Source organism: Acanthaster planci, linkage group LG19, assembly GCF_054643075.1.
Source record: "Acanthaster planci isolate LZ-2023a linkage group LG19, COTS_SCS, whole genome shotgun sequence".
Classification (NCBI taxonomy): Eukaryota; Metazoa; Echinodermata; class Asteroidea; order Valvatida; family Acanthasteridae; genus Acanthaster; species Acanthaster planci.
In genome coordinates, this window is record NC_141795.1 from 6,241,340 (window position 1) to 6,256,286 (window position 14,947).

General features: G+C 41.6%; 2 protein-coding genes across 2 annotated transcripts; both read left to right on the forward strand.

Annotated features, from left to right (window-relative positions):
• The first annotated feature begins 481 nt into the window (after positions 1-481).
• Positions 482-4,333, forward strand: LOC110980472 (uncharacterized). The gene is made up of 9 exons (XM_022237171.2): positions 482-640; positions 855-998; positions 1,248-1,388; positions 1,628-1,769; positions 2,080-2,307; positions 2,469-2,659; positions 2,883-3,060; positions 3,352-3,485; positions 3,799-4,333. Exons 2-9 carry the CDS (start codon positions 888-890, stop codon positions 3,802-3,804), a joined length of 1,131 nt encoding a protein of 376 aa, XP_022092863.1. The 5' UTR covers positions 482-640; positions 855-887; the 3' UTR covers positions 3,805-4,333.
• A 4,323-nt stretch (positions 4,334-8,656) lies between these two features.
• Positions 8,657-12,912, forward strand: LOC110980469 (uncharacterized). The gene is made up of 9 exons (XM_022237166.2): positions 8,657-8,812; positions 9,034-9,177; positions 9,474-9,614; positions 9,895-10,036; positions 10,552-10,779; positions 10,915-11,105; positions 11,355-11,532; positions 11,822-11,958; positions 12,241-12,912. Exons 2-9 carry the CDS (start codon positions 9,067-9,069, stop codon positions 12,295-12,297), a joined length of 1,185 nt encoding a protein of 394 aa, XP_022092858.1. The 5' UTR covers positions 8,657-8,812; positions 9,034-9,066; the 3' UTR covers positions 12,298-12,912.
• The last annotated feature ends 2,035 nt before the right edge of the window (positions 12,913-14,947 follow it).

Below are 14,947 nucleotides of genomic sequence, written 5' to 3' on the forward strand. Positions count from 1 at the left end.
GAAATCGGCTATTGATAACCAGCGGGGCGCCCATACCCCTGAGCCTGGTCCCAAATGGTCGACTAGATAATCCAAACCATTCGTTCGGGCGGTGCAGGTCGAACAATAGTTAACTATAGTCGTAGTCCCAACTTGCCCCAAGTGAACACTGCCAACCGACATGGCTCTTCTCAGCCGATGAGGGGGTGCTACCACTCAAGGTGTATGAGAAGAATGTTACTGGTTGCAGCACGCAGGCTAGGCGTCTGTGAGATCTGACTAATGTAGTTGGACTGTAGCTGCCGTAGATGCCAGCCTCGGCCATATTAACTGGTGTTCATGATCACACACACTCATGATTGTCAGCTCTTGTGAGTATTAGCGCCCTATTTCATCCCTGCAGAAATTACAAAAAGAACTGACACCAAAATCGTTTGCGTGCGTGAACTTGTTCTGTTTTTTTGAGTTATCTACACGCCTCCGGAGGTTGACAACACACTGCGTTTCCTGCGTCTGATTAATCTTTGTTTAGCGTTTCAGTATCTCTGCCATATGTCTTCTCTCGTTTGGCTCACATTGATAACCTACCAGTTTGTCTGGTCGCTATAAAGTGTCCCTCTTCACGGCACTACAAGCACTAAGTGGACCTTCAACAGTTAAGGTAAGTTTTACTTTGGGCCTTAGGGAAGAGATCTATTCCTGTCTGCCCCTTGCTTCAGTTTTGGCTTTTGTCGATGATTGGCCGTTTTCATGCTAGGCATCATTCCTTCAAAGAGAAAAAGATACTTGCTTGTTAAAGAAACAATTTCCTCCTTGTTTTTCGTTATTCATGTCGGGACTTTCTCCCATTTTGTTTCTCTTGCATCCCAATCCAGACTTTGACTTTTTGATCCTCTGCCTGTGCAATCATGAAGTTTCTGCTGCTGTTGCTGTGCGTGGCTCTGGCCCAAGCTGATCTTGCTCCGATCTACCGATCCAATCAACGTTCTGTTCCAGACAGCTGGGTCATTAAAATCAAGGTGAGTGCAGGCAATCACAGGCAGTTATAATCTGACATAAATCATTTCCTCTTATTACTTTGATTTTTCTTTAGAAACAGGTCTGATAAAGTGCAACCTCCCTTCATTGGAAAAGCACTATTTATAAGGTTCTACTGCAAGCCAACTGTTCGCAATTAGTCAATTAATCAGTGGCCTAGTTGTTTGTACGTCACATGTGGCGCTTCGTCAAACGGCACAAAATTAATACCTTATTTTGTTTCGCTGTAGGATTTCGACCAGGTGGAACAAGTTGCAGAGGGCATTATCAGCCGGTTCTCCAAAATGCGTCTGCCAACTCCTACAATGACTAAGATTCGTAAACTCATGCCTGTCCTTACAATGAAGATTCCAGCATTCCTTCTTGAAGAGGTAGCAGGAAAAAATGGGTTTTTTTGCCATTTAAATTGGGTTATTGTAACTGATAATATGCTCTTATTTTTATGAAACTGTCACGAATTACATGAATATGCCAGTTTCAGTTAGATGCCTTGCATTATGAACCGTGTCAGCACCAACAGTGGTAGCTCGCTGGCAGTCAGAATTAGCTTGAGGAAAAACTCCCGGGTGTGAATAGTCTTAACTATAAATATCCAACAATCTTGCCGTAGATCCGCTCCATTGACGGCATCGAGTACATTGAACAAGATAAAATCGCTACACTTGCTGCCTATCAGTACAACCCACCATGGGGCCTCGATCGTATTGACAGTCGCTCGGGAAGGGATTATTATTATAGCTACAGCTCTAGTGGTAAGCTTGCCCTAAACGCAACAGAGAGGTCGTTAATTAATTAATGAAATGATTCTAAACTTTACATATGTTAAACAGGCCTGTCTGGTACCTTTGCAGTTTGCCATCTTTAGCAGATATTGCCCCCAGCAAGTAAGGGCTTTTTGGAATTTGTCTTTTTGAGCATTGCATGGAAGTAAAGTCGTGATAAAGACAGGAATAACTTTCAAAGGTCAATTTAAATTAATAGGAAATAAAGGCAGTTCCATTTGTGTTGTAAGTTTTACCAGTAAAAGTTACTACCAAGTGACAATTTCCTTGTTTCTTCTAGTCCAAGGAAAGGGGGTATATGTTTACATTGTGGATACCGGGGTCCAAACGAGCCACAATGCCTTCGGTGGAAGAGCCTATCGAATCTTCGGAAAGACAGACGACCACGGCCATGGTACTCACTGCGCCGGCACAGCAGCCGGTGACGTCTACGGGTTGGCTCGTGAAGCTTATATCATCAGTGTGAAGGTGTGCAGTCCACTGTGCCCAATGAGTACAACCATTGAGGGTAAGTTTTGTCTACCTATATTTCCACTTTAGGAAGAGCTAGATAGCAGCTGAAGAAAACATGAAATTGAGACTGTATATTATTAGGATGATTTATATGTACGACAAGCAGTTCGGTTTAAGCTGGTTCCTTCATGAAACATGGTGCTCTTGTCATTCAAGGATTTGACGCTATACTGGATTACGCTGGCAGTTATGGTGGAGTTATATCTGTGTCTATCGGTGGTTTCAGCTACGCCCCTTCCATGACCACTGCTGTCAATAACCTCTGGAATAACGGCTACCTCGTGTCTTACGCTGCCGGCAATGAAAATGACGACACGTGTAACATATCTCCACAAAATGGCAACAAAGTGAGTTTTCAAAAAAGCATGCTCCAGACTTTCGATTCAAGAAGGGATGAGAAAGTGTTCCAACCATTGTTCCATCGGTTACGAGCTTAAAAAAAGTAAAGGTATTACCATACCACATGGTTTCACAGATCTCTCTCTAGTATTTTGAATGCCTTGAGAAGCTTCATGCTGGTCCAATGAACACAGAATTGCCACCAACCATTATGTTGTCTCCGTATTTCAGCTTATAGTAGCAGCAGCCTCGGACGAAAATGACTACAGAGCGTCCTTCTCAAACTGGGGTTCCTGCGTCGATATCTTTGCCCCCGGTGTAAACGTCCTTAGCGCTGGCTACAGCACGTCTAGCGATTCTGGTTCAGTATACATGTCCGGCACATCAATGGCTTGCCCTCATGTGACAGGTACGATTAGGTTTCGATTGAGAACCACCAAATAAGGTTCTGGATTATAAATAGTGAAAAATGACAGCTTGCTTGAAATGTTGATATGGCGTCAGAGAGATGTTTATCATCCCCCTTAAACAAAACCCTAATGTGCCTATTGTCCTTCCGATTAAGATTGAATAGAAAGCCAGTAAATTGTTAACACTTTTATGTAGAAATCTGCGGGTATCCTCATTTTGCTCTAAGTAGTTATCAAAACCCTTTCGTGAATCATTTCGTTAATGGTCAGCCTTTATTGTACATTACCAGGTGCGGCAGCTCTTCACTTTGGTCGTAGTAGTAGTGCCACGCCCTCATCGGTGAAGAACGCCTTACTGAACGATGCAACCACAAATGCCATCCACGATGCCAAGGGCACTCCTAATCGACTTCTTTATGTCAATGTAAGCATTTTTCACCGTACACTCATTCTGTCTACTGCAACTGTTTATTCAACAGTGTTAAATGCAGTTTTTACATCTGGCTATGGCTGCCAAGGAGGGACTATTATGTAATACACTGTTGTTGCTTCTGATGGGAAACTCTCTCTGTTTCTTCCACATAAACTTCTTTCTTTTGCATGTCACTGCCGTTTCTTTCCCTCAACTCAGTATGTTGAAGTAGCTTGTAAACCTTCCATCGAAGCTTAGAACCAACAAGAAGATGTCCAGCAACAAATGTTTAATGGTCATGTTCTCCGTTTCTTTCTTGTTACAGTTCTAAACGTTGAGCTCAGCCGTGCCCCACACGAGACAGAAGGACGACCGACTTTCTTTCACTTATTGCCAGTCTCTGCCGCCAGTATCACCTTTCTCAAAACGCGTGTTGTCTGCCTTTCAGAATTCAAATTTCAAAATTACTTCAAAGCCTACATATGTCTTTGGTGTTAATTTTAATTGTGCACTCAATACATTGGAGCTGTTGTGATTGATCTGTGTCGACAACTCTTGTGCTTCGCGATCTTAAAAGCACATGTGGAGAAATTGTTTGCACCAGAAAGTGCAACACTGCATTTTTTTGTCTCTAAAAGGAATTTGTCATTTTTCCCGTTAATCTTCCTTTTCTTCAAGAATTCTTTTCAATAATGCTACTTAGTCCGATATTCCAGTTTGAATTTCAAGTTTCGAGACAATGTTGACAGAACGGATGATGATTTTAAGTGGTATTTAATCAGGTCATAAAATATTATTAATGTTTTACTGTCAAGTTTCGAATATGAAGAAATCAAATAAATGCTCATTTCTCCTGCAAAGTGCCGAGGTCACGTGTTCGTACAACCTCTGTTTCATTAAATGGTATGAAAAAATCCCGCTGTCGTTTTGGCAGAGGGTATTCCGCGATTAATAGTTTTAACTTTTAGATTTGTTGAAGGTCAACCGTGTCAAGGCTCGTTTGTCCCAAGGTTGGGTAGTCAGAAATTTTCTTTTGTTCGAAACGTTAAAAGCCCTAAGAATCGTAAATTCAGAGGGTGGTTTGTCTTAGGTTTCTTAGTTTAAAGATTCATCGTTTGAAAACAGACTTAAGCTGAATCATTTAATCCTATTGTGTAGAATTTTCCTTTCCTATTTAGTGCAAGGAAAGGGGGTTCAAATTTAAGCGTTTAAATCTTAAGCAAATGCCAAGTTTCACATTTAAAGTTTTTAGAGTCTTTTCTCTTGCATTAAGAGAAAGATTAACTGCCGAAATAGCATACACCTTCAATTCTTTTGTTTGTACGTCAAGCAACATCTGCCTTGAATAACGTGCAAATGCAAGGATAAATGAGGTTACCGCTCGACAGTTGCAACAGAAAACTGTTAACAGCGCCCTCTTTTTCTTTTGTTTGCACGTCATGCAACTTCTCCCTTGAGTAATTACAAATGGAAAGATATGAGGTTACCGCTCGACATTTGAAACAGAAAACTGTTGATAGCATCGTTCAGACGTAGTCGGGCCCAAGACATCTTTCGCGGTGCATAGATAATAATGTGTGCAGTGTGTGGTGCGCACAGGATGCAATTCCACTGTGACAGCGCCCTCTTTTGACGTATTTAGCCGCTAAAGTACGCACATAAGATGAGTTCGGGTGGTTGGTTCACCAATGGCTCAATTTGTTGATCGCAGATCGTCCACTCGAACGCTAGGGGCATACAACCGGTAGTTAGTGGCAAGCAACACGCAACGTGGCAGCGTCCATGTACATTCGTCACAGGTTAACGTTTGGATAACCAAGCTGAACTCTCTTCTGTTTCAAAGGAACATTCATTGCTGTGTAATAGAAAATTATAAATGTCACTTTTGCAAAATTTCCCTTTGTCTCTTGCTTTGTAAGCCATTTTGCTATTTCTCGCAGCTGTTCAGCTATCAAAATCTCACGAGGATTTCCGTATGTTCCTGTAAAACCCTGACTAGGAGGTGGTGTTTGACCCTGTTCGGAGAATAGGGTTGTTGGGTCGTGTTCCTTAGAGGGTGAGAACAAGAAACCTGTGTCAAGAACAGGCCACCCAACTCGACCCCATTGTACGTGTACATGTATATTTTTCACACAGTGATACCAGTTGTTCGTTTGTTGATGAGAACGCCCTAAATTGTATTGTCATTAATTACGCAACAACCACGCGTCTTTCCCGATGGGTGCACCCTAAAAAAAAAATTCCTATAGACACGCGATAAATCCCTATACTTTACTGTACAAAATTATCTGAAAAATATTCACAACTCTCACAGGTGTCCAGGCTGGACATAAAAATGTTTGACATGTCCTCTTTCATTTTTCCTTCAATGTCTATTGGGTTGATCAATGAACCCAACACAGACCACCATTTGAATGAAGGAAATATCACCGCCCGGAGAAGTGGCCAATTTGGAAATGCGTCTCTCTGCAAAACGGCTAAATAGTGTCACTTTCGGACCCGATTGCATCAAGATTGCTCAGAAATGGAAGCCCTGAGTCTGAGCCAGATGTCCAATGCCATATTTCTTCAATTCCCCAATTTCATGACTCTGAGGAATTCCTAATATAGAATAACCTGAGTGTACAACTTAATTGATAAGCTCAGCGGACATACTTCTGGCCTGTTTATCGGTAGTTCTGAGTGGTTACGCTGGGAACATGACACATTAGATTACCCATGACATATGAGATAACTTTCTGGAAGAGTTATTCGGAAACGTCAAGGCAAAAAGATGGTATACTTCCTGCCAATCATTTGAGTTGGGTTGAATTTGTCATTTTGTTGGTAAGTGGCGTATCCAGGGGAAGAGGAACAACTTGAACCCCTGACGGCCCTTTTTCAACTGAGAATACTTTATGCGTGAATTTAGGACAGAAACTAATCGGACCATCAAAAATAGGCTATGTTTTTTGCTCCCCCATTATCATATTCAATGAGATCAAAGGTCCATTCGCTTTTGAATTTGCCCCCCACCCCACACCCTAGCCTACACCAAAAGCTGGATACGGCGGTGGTGTTGGTGAAGACAGTTGCAGTGAAATGAAATGCATTGATACGCAGATTGTAGTTCATTTTAGTTCCCTTTCGATCGTAAAATCTTTTACCGCGGTATTAAACAGTAATTGTTGCTTGTTGAGACGTGTTTCATCGGTTTTATACACACCTAAAAGGCCCCCTCAGCTTCGCCTCGGATGAATTTTCCCTCTCAGGTGTACAAAACACCATGGCCCTGTACACAGCAGGCAACAATGGTGACACACTCATCGATTGTGACAACGCACAAGTAAGTGCGGTACCACCACAAAATGGTTTAATTTCACTAAATGCTGAAGTGGAATTAAATAATCCTGTGCGAGTTTTACTAAAAAAAAACTCGGTCTACCAGTCTTCAGTTTGCATTACAAGACGTAGCTGTATCTAAACAAAAGCTATCAACTTCTGTCCCTCGTCACCGCTACAGTGGAGATAAAATTAATGAACATGCTGCCAATCACATACAGTCTCTCTCTCACATTTAACTTCATTTTCAGTTTTTGATATTCTCGCTGACAGCCCAAGTCAAGATATAACCTATTTTCTCATGAGAATTCAAACATCCTAATCTTTGTACTGTTTTGCAAATAACCTTTACACAGACATCAGTGAACTTTTCTGTTGGTTGTTTTTTCTCGATAACCTCAAAATTGTTGTCAATCAACAGTGACGTCTGAAAATTCCATTGAGCATTGGTCTCCTTTTAACTGCATCACACAGCTAGGGTCGAATTAAGTTTCTTTGTAGTATTTCTTTGCTTTCATGACTTCATGTGTCATGCCAAATAACAAATAAAACGTGGTTAGTGTTTTAATGAGGGTCACACGCCAAGTAAAGGCTTGGTCATAAAATGTAAACTAAATAACGAATAAGTGATTTGCAAATGAGGACTGCGTGTAAACTGGTTCTATAAAAGAACCGGTTGATTTTGCAGCAGATGATCTGTGTCACGGATTTAATTCAGTCCATATTCCAGTTCTACGATCATGATGTAAATGTGTCTAAAACTTACCCCCAAATAAACTGCAATGCCCGCTCGCGCCTAGCCATGCTGTTTTTCTTTAATTCGTCACATTAAAACGAGGCATCGTTTCCACCACTTGTCTGCAGCTGCTTTCTCTCAGAATACAGGGTGTCATTCAGCGTCTGTGGTTACGCATGCGCAGTAGCCTTCACTGTGTTGGCAGCTCTCACATTATGCTAGGAGACGACACAAGGCGATATTTTCCCCGTCGGGGAGTCAATAAAGTTGGCGCGGTGTTTCTTTCCTTGCCTTTCCACCTCTGGGGGCCTGGGTTCGAATTCGGCTCGGTCCACATTTGGGACTGGGTTTTCAGTCCCTACCCGAGTCCGTGGGTTTTCCCCAAAACATTTTTCCCGGATTTTCCTCCTACTTCTAAAACTAAAACTGAACATTTTTGCAAAGAACCAGGCCTTGTTCACAGTCTTAAAATCAACAAAACCATATTGCATCCTTGCTGTACAGTGGATCCCCAAAGAAGCAATATTTGACGTTTTACTCCTCTTTCCTATTGCAGTGTTGCCAAATCTCTCAGTTGGAAACTTCAAGTTCATTCAATTGAATACTGTTGTTTTAATTACCAATGATTGTATAGCGCTGTTTAGCTGCGCGGCGCTATACAATCTTTGACTTTTTCCTTCATAAGACACATCAGTGTCCAGGTTAAGTCCCAAATTGTAAAATGGAGGCGTCCAGAAACTGGGTACCAACTCAGTTTGAGTGTTCCCAAAGGTATTTACGTCGTCTTTTACGGAGTAAACTCCATTCTTTTCGTGCACAGCACTACTTTTCATAGAGGTACTGGGAAACAGTCACAGGAAAACACGGCATACGTCCTAAATAGCTAGACTGGACATCATCAAACCAGATGAAAGATTAAGTTTGAGTATTTCTTCCCAGTGTTTGAACTTTATCATAACCAAAGTCTCGTCAAGATTTACTGCATTAGTTCTATGTCATGGAATAACTCAAAGTGATACGTTGTAATTCTTTTTTTTTTCGTGCATGAACGTGACCTGTTTTCGCCACACATCGACACACATCTCCGTATATTGACGACACAGCTATCGTGTTCCCAGATCCAGATAAATTTGTATTTGCATTGAAGTATCTCTGCCACAAGACTTATTGTAAGTTGACTCACATTGATTCCATTTCGGATTCTCCGGTAGCTGATAACTATATAATGTCCATGTTCACTCGCCTACAGACAGTAGGCCTAACTACACACTCAAGACTTTAGGTATTAAAGTTGGATGTTAGGGCTTTTGAATACGTGTATATCGCTAACTCTTTGTTTCTTCAGTTTCAACTTCTGTTAATTTGTGGCAGTTTGCACGCCAAACACAAATTGTTTATAAAGAAAACTGCTGTTTTAGATATAAGGATAAACAATGTCTTCCTTTTTTTCAAGATCGGTGTTTGGACCTTCACCCATTTTGTTTGTCTTGCATCCCAATCCAGACTTTGGCTGTTTTGTTCTTTTCATCTGTAATCATGAAGTTTCTGCTGCTGTTGCTGAGCGTGGTCGTGGTCCATGCTAAACTGGCTCCACTGCATAGATCTAATCACCGTTCCGTTCCAGACAGCTGGATCATTAAAATCGAGGTGAGTTAAATAAGAAGAGGTCATCATCTGATCCATGTCCTTGTTTGGCTCATCGTCGAACCTTTTAATGTGCCACATCTAAAATCAATGGTTTTTAGGGGGCTTAGATTATTCCTAAATCCCTACAGAGCCGTGAAATTATGCAGAATCTAGTTAGGTTCAACATGGTCATAGTTATAGCTCTGATGAAAGAAAAACCTTCAGAATGCATTTGCCTTACCAATTGCTACGTCACCTGTGGCGGCTATTTAGTGGCACAAACTTAGAGGATTTCCATTTTGTTTTTAACACTGTAGGATTTCGACCAAGTGGACCAAGTTGCTGATGACATTGTCAGCCAGTTCGCTAGAATGCGTAGCCCAATCCCTCCAATGACCAAGCTCCGTCATGTTTTGCCTCTCATTGGAATGAAAATCCCATCATTCCTTCTCGACAAGGTAGCATTTCCATACCTTGCTCTCATTTTTCGTTATAAAGTTGCAATATTTTAAGTCTCATGTTGTGCTTTTATTCAAAGCTGCCACTAATTTGCATTAAGACATTGTGTTATGTAATCAATATAAATGTAAATTAAAGACGCGCGCTTGCTGTTACAGTCTGCCATCAAACTGACGCTGTGAAACACGGTATGATCTTGAATATCTTGGAAGTAAGACTCTTTATCTGTGAATAGTCTTAATTAACCATCAATCTCCAAAAATCCCTGAACTATCGCAGATCCGCGCTATTGACGGCATCGAGTACATTGAAATGGATTATATCGTTCCGCTTGCTGCCTCCCAATACAACCCACCATGGAATCTCGACCGTACTGATAGTCGCCTGGGAATGGATGGATTTTATAACTACAATGCTAGTGGTAAATCAGGTTTTAAAAGAGAGCATGAATATGGCTTTGTATTACACACGACCCCACGGCCAGTGACTATGGCTTGGCATTGCACGCGACCCTACGACTAGTGACTATGGCTTGGCATTGCACGCGACCCTAGAGGTAATGGCTGTTCCACATAAAAGACAGCCATCACAGCTTCCTGTGTAGAGGGCAAGTTTTTACACTCGATCACAAGTAGCCTAGGTAACTGGTAATGACAGCCATAGTGGCCAGCGATGAAGTCGATCTGGTGATGGTCTTTTCTAAATCTCTTTTCTTACTGTACATAGACCGGCATGCTCTCATAATAGCTGTCGCCTTGAGATGAACTATTTCCATGGAAAATTCTGTATTTCGTGGATAATTCCAGACAAAAACTGAAATCATTCTTTTCTTTCTGGCACGGGTAGAATTTTTGTCCGCATTTTAAACACATCTTATACGTTCAAAGACATCTGGGTGGCTTTCCTATAGAGTAAGATTTTTCCTTTCCTATTTAGTGCAAGGAAAGGGGGTGGACATTTATCTTATTGATACCGGGGTCCAACCCAACCACGTAGCCTTTGGCGGGAGAGTTTCTCTGTTATACGGAGCGAAAGACAACGACGGTCACGGAACCCACTGCGCCGGCATAGCAGCCGGTGACGTCTACGGGCTGGCTCGTGAGGCTAACATCCTCAGTATGAAAGTGTGCAATCCCATGTGCGTGACGTGGAAAATGCTTGAATGTAAGTCTTGTCAGCCTATATTGCTCATTTATGAAAGGAGAACACCAAGAGGAAACTTGAAATTTCGATTGTTAATTAGGGCGTGATGACTGTTCGACAAGCAGTTACATGGTTGTTGGTTCTTTGTATTTTAAGGTTTCGACTTAGTGCTTACACACGGTGGCAGTAAAGGCGGAGTTGTGTCTGTGTCTATTGGTGGAGACCCAAACTACCAAGTTGTCACCAATGCTGTCAATAGACTGTGGCATGGCGGTTACCTCGTGTCTTGGGCTGCGGGCAATGAAAATATGGACGCGTGCAGATTGCACCCACAGCGCGGCAACAACGTGAGTATTCAGAGAAGCATTCTTCACTTGTTTCAGTAGAAGGGATGATAAACTCTTAACGGTGGTAAAATAGTTAGCATTATTCCGTGTTTTGCGATTTTTATAGACGCGTTTTGTTTGCTATTTTTCACTCGACGTGTGACTTGGGTGGCCAGTACGTGAATGCCTTGTAAACCTTAACCTTGGTCCTGTGAACACCAGAACGAAAGAAAATAGTGATTTACCAGTATAATTATTTTCATGTTTCAGCTTATTGTAGCAGGGGCTTCAAACAAATACGACGGGCTACCAGGCTTCACGAACTGGGGCCCCTGTGTCGATATCTTCGCGCCCGGTGGGGACATCCGAAGCGCTCGCTACAGCGAACATAGCAATACCGATTCAATAGTATATTCTGGCACCTCAATGTCCGCCCCTCATGTGGCAGGTACGGTGAGTTTTTTTTTTTTAATGACTAAAATAGCTTTTTCCAGTTGAAATAATGTGAACTACCTGCTGGATTTGACTGCTGCTAGTTGCTGGTAAATTGGGGTCAAAAGGATGTAAAATATCCAGGTTCTCGGAGGTTAAGGTCTTAACTTGGATTGTTCTCCAAGATTTATAAGCATTCCGGTATTTGTTTGTAGAAATCTGCCGACATTGTGCTTGTTCTAACTACAGGTAATTAGAATCAATCTGTGAATACTTGTGTAAGCCTTTACTGTTTACATTTATAGGTTCGGCAGCCCTGTACTACGGTCTTCAGGGTAGCAGTGCCACGCCTGCATCAGTGAAGAAGGCCATTCTGGACAGTTCTACCAAAGACGCCCTCTCTAATACCAAAGGCTCCCCTAACCGACTTCTTTATGTCAATGTAAGTGTCCACCGTACTTTCTAGAACGGTAGTTCATTCGTTACAATGTTAAACGGCATTGTTTGAAAATATTTTAGCTGTTTTTAAAGGAGGGGAAATTTTTCTTTTGATTCTAACCATTCTAGTTTACCTCTTTCAACAACACTCTTTACTGCGCATGTCTTTCCTGCAAATTTTCTTCTCTGATTCATTGTTCAGATTTTGTAACAATACCTTGTAATCTGTTCCTCGTAGCATAAGACCAGCAAAATAAACATTAACATTAATGTTGTTTTATTACAGTTCCTAACTAATCCAGCCACTCACCAGAAGATAGACAAAGACGAACCTGCCAAGTAAAGTAATTCCAACACAGGTAGACTCTTTTACTTGTCTACCCGTATACCAAACGTTATTTTTCTTTTAAAATTCCAATTTAAAAATTGTTTTAAAGCTCTCGATTGTTTGGGTTTTTTGGGTTTTTTGCTTTTGCTTGCGTGCTTCCTGTTCAATACATTCAAAACTTTTTGAATTCAGCTTTACTGATAAAATTATTTTTCACCTATTTATCTTCAGCTCATGAGGAGAAATTTTCTGGCGCAATAAATTGCAACGCCAAAAATTTTCATCAGTGTTAACAGAAGCATCTTTGTCCTGTTTAGTTTTTTCTCTTAAATCTTCCCTCTTTCAGCAAGTTTTCTCTCAACCCTAAATCCCTAGGGTGTGTGCAAAATCATATTAAAATTGGAGGATTCAGGACTGTTAGGGTTAAGTATTTAAATCCTGAGGAAATGTCAGCTCTCAGTTTTAAAGTTTTAAGAAACTTACTGACTGAGGGTGACGATGATTTATAATTGTATTAATGCCTATAATTAACAAATGAAACATTTGCATGTTACTGTTAAGTTTTGGATTTGAATAAATAAATGAATTTTCTTTCTCTTGCAAAAGATTAAGTAGGCCCTACCAAAATAACACGAACCTATAATGTTTTGTTTGTATGTCTCCCTTGAATTATGTACAAATGCAAATATCTGAAGTTACCGCTCGACAGTTGCAACAGAACACCCCACATTTTCAGATGTAGTCCGGCCCAAGACGTCTTTCGCGGTGCTTCGATATGTGCAGGGTGTGGCACGCACATAATGCAATTCCACTGTGACAGCGCCCTCTTTTGACGTGTACCAGCTGCTAAAGTACGCACATCAGCTGAGTTCGGGCGGTTTGTTCTCCTATGTTAACGAACAATTCAATTATTTTGTTGAACGCGGGTCGGCAACTCGAACGCCAGGAGCATACAACCGGTTTCGATGGTAGTTAGTGGCAAGCAACACGCAACATGGCAGCGTCGCTGCACGTTCGTCGAGGGTTAATTTTTGGATAGGTCCTAATGGGCTGAATCTTTTCTATTTCAAATGAACTTTCATTGCTTTGTTATGGAAAATTATAATTAATGTCACTTTTGCAAACTTTCCCACTGTCTCTTGCTTTGTAAGCCATTTTGCTATTTCTGGCAGCTGTTCAACTATGAAAATCTCACGAGGATTTCCGTGTGTTCCTGTAAAACCCTAGCCTTTCGTCGAGGTCTTCGTGGCTGTGTGTGTGTGTAACTGCAAAGCGACTGGACAGGAGACTAGGCGGGTGGCACAGCCACGAGGCCTTTTCCAACTTGATTTTGAGGTTTTATGTTGAATTATTCATCAGCTTTCTGATATGCATTATTCATAATTTCATGTAAATGTTGAAAGCTGATGAGTCTCCGAAATAACTGCGGCATCACTCCAAAGCTTACGCAATTTTTCTATCTGTTTTTTTCTTGAGGGCAACAAGCGGTGAGATGTGACAAGTATGATGCTTGTTGGTTGGCGGTGGTGCTGACGTTGGAGCAACACTAGCAAGTAGCAGTTCATCAAGGCCGAATGGTCAAAGCAAAACGGCAGTGCTTGAAATATTGGAGCTCATATTCCGTGGGTAGAGACGAAAACGTCACACCCGCGTACAAATACTTCAATAGCCCAACGCTGCAACGGTTTAAACTCGGCAAAGTGAAGTTTTCCAGCAGCATATTCTAAAGAATTGTCCAAATACTGCACAGACAACTGACCTGCACTCTCGACACACTTGACACGCTCGCCATCTTTCGTATACTTTCAATTTTGCATGATAACTTAATGTGTGCTGACCCCATCGCTTATGATTGGTTGAGATTTTTGCTACCCCGTTGGGTAGCAAAACTCGAAAACATACAGAAAAACATAAATTCCTGACAAGTTGGAAAAGGCCTCGTGGCCGCACCACTCGAGCTTGTGGTCTCCGGTCCAGCCGTTTTGCAGTTACAAATAAACACAGCCGCGAAGGCCCTGATGAACAGCTACTAAAACCCTGACAAGGAGGTGGTGTTTGACCCTGTTCGGAGAATAGGGTTCTTGAGTCGTGTTCCCTCTAACGTGAGAACAAGAAACCCAACCTCGACCCCATTGTACGATGAGCATGTTCACTCAGACGTGATACGAGTTGTTCGATCGTTGATGAGAACGCCCTCAACTGTACTGTAAATTTTGCAGCAAGTACGCGCCGTTCCCGATGGGTGCACCCCTAAAAATAAATTCCCATAGACACCAGTGATAAATCCCTGTACTTTACTTTACAAAATTGTTTTAAAATTATTCACAGCACTCGCAGGTGTTCATTCCGGCATAAAAATGATGTTCGACATGTCCTCTTTCATTTTCTTTTCAATTTTAAAGTGGGTTGACTAATGAGTGTTTGAGAAATTCTCACCCGAAGCAGGCCACCCCTTAAATGAAGGAAATTTCACTACCCGGGAAAGTAGCCATTTTGGAAATGCTTCTCTCTGCAAAACAAATAAATAGTAGTGTTGTATTCGAGAACACTTAAGACCTTCGCAAGTCCTCTAGACTGAATTCAAGGCGTAAGCTATACTGCTAAATAGATCTGAGTCCGGGCCAGAGGTTTGTTGTCATATTTCTTCAATTTCCCAATTCCATGG

Coding starts and splice junctions, on each gene's coding strand:
- LOC110980472 (XM_022237171.2), top strand. CDS start 888: ATGAAGTTTCTGCTGCTGTTGCTGTGCGTGGCTCTGGCCCAAGCTGAT. Junction 2,308..2,468: donor AATGAGTACAACCATTGAGG/GTAAGTTTTGTC, acceptor TTGTCATTCAAG/GATTTGACGCTATACTGGAT. Junction 3,061..3,351: donor GGCTTGCCCTCATGTGACAG/GTACGATTAGGT, acceptor GTACATTACCAG/GTGCGGCAGCTCTTCACTTT.
- LOC110980469 (XM_022237166.2), top strand. CDS start 9,067: ATGAAGTTTCTGCTGCTGTTGCTGAGCGTGGTCGTGGTCCATGCTAAA. Junction 9,178..9,473: donor GCTGGATCATTAAAATCGAG/GTGAGTTAAATA, acceptor TTAACACTGTAG/GATTTCGACCAAGTGGACCA. Junction 10,037..10,551: donor TTATAACTACAATGCTAGTG/GTAAATCAGGTT, acceptor TTTCCTATTTAG/TGCAAGGAAAGGGGGTGGAC.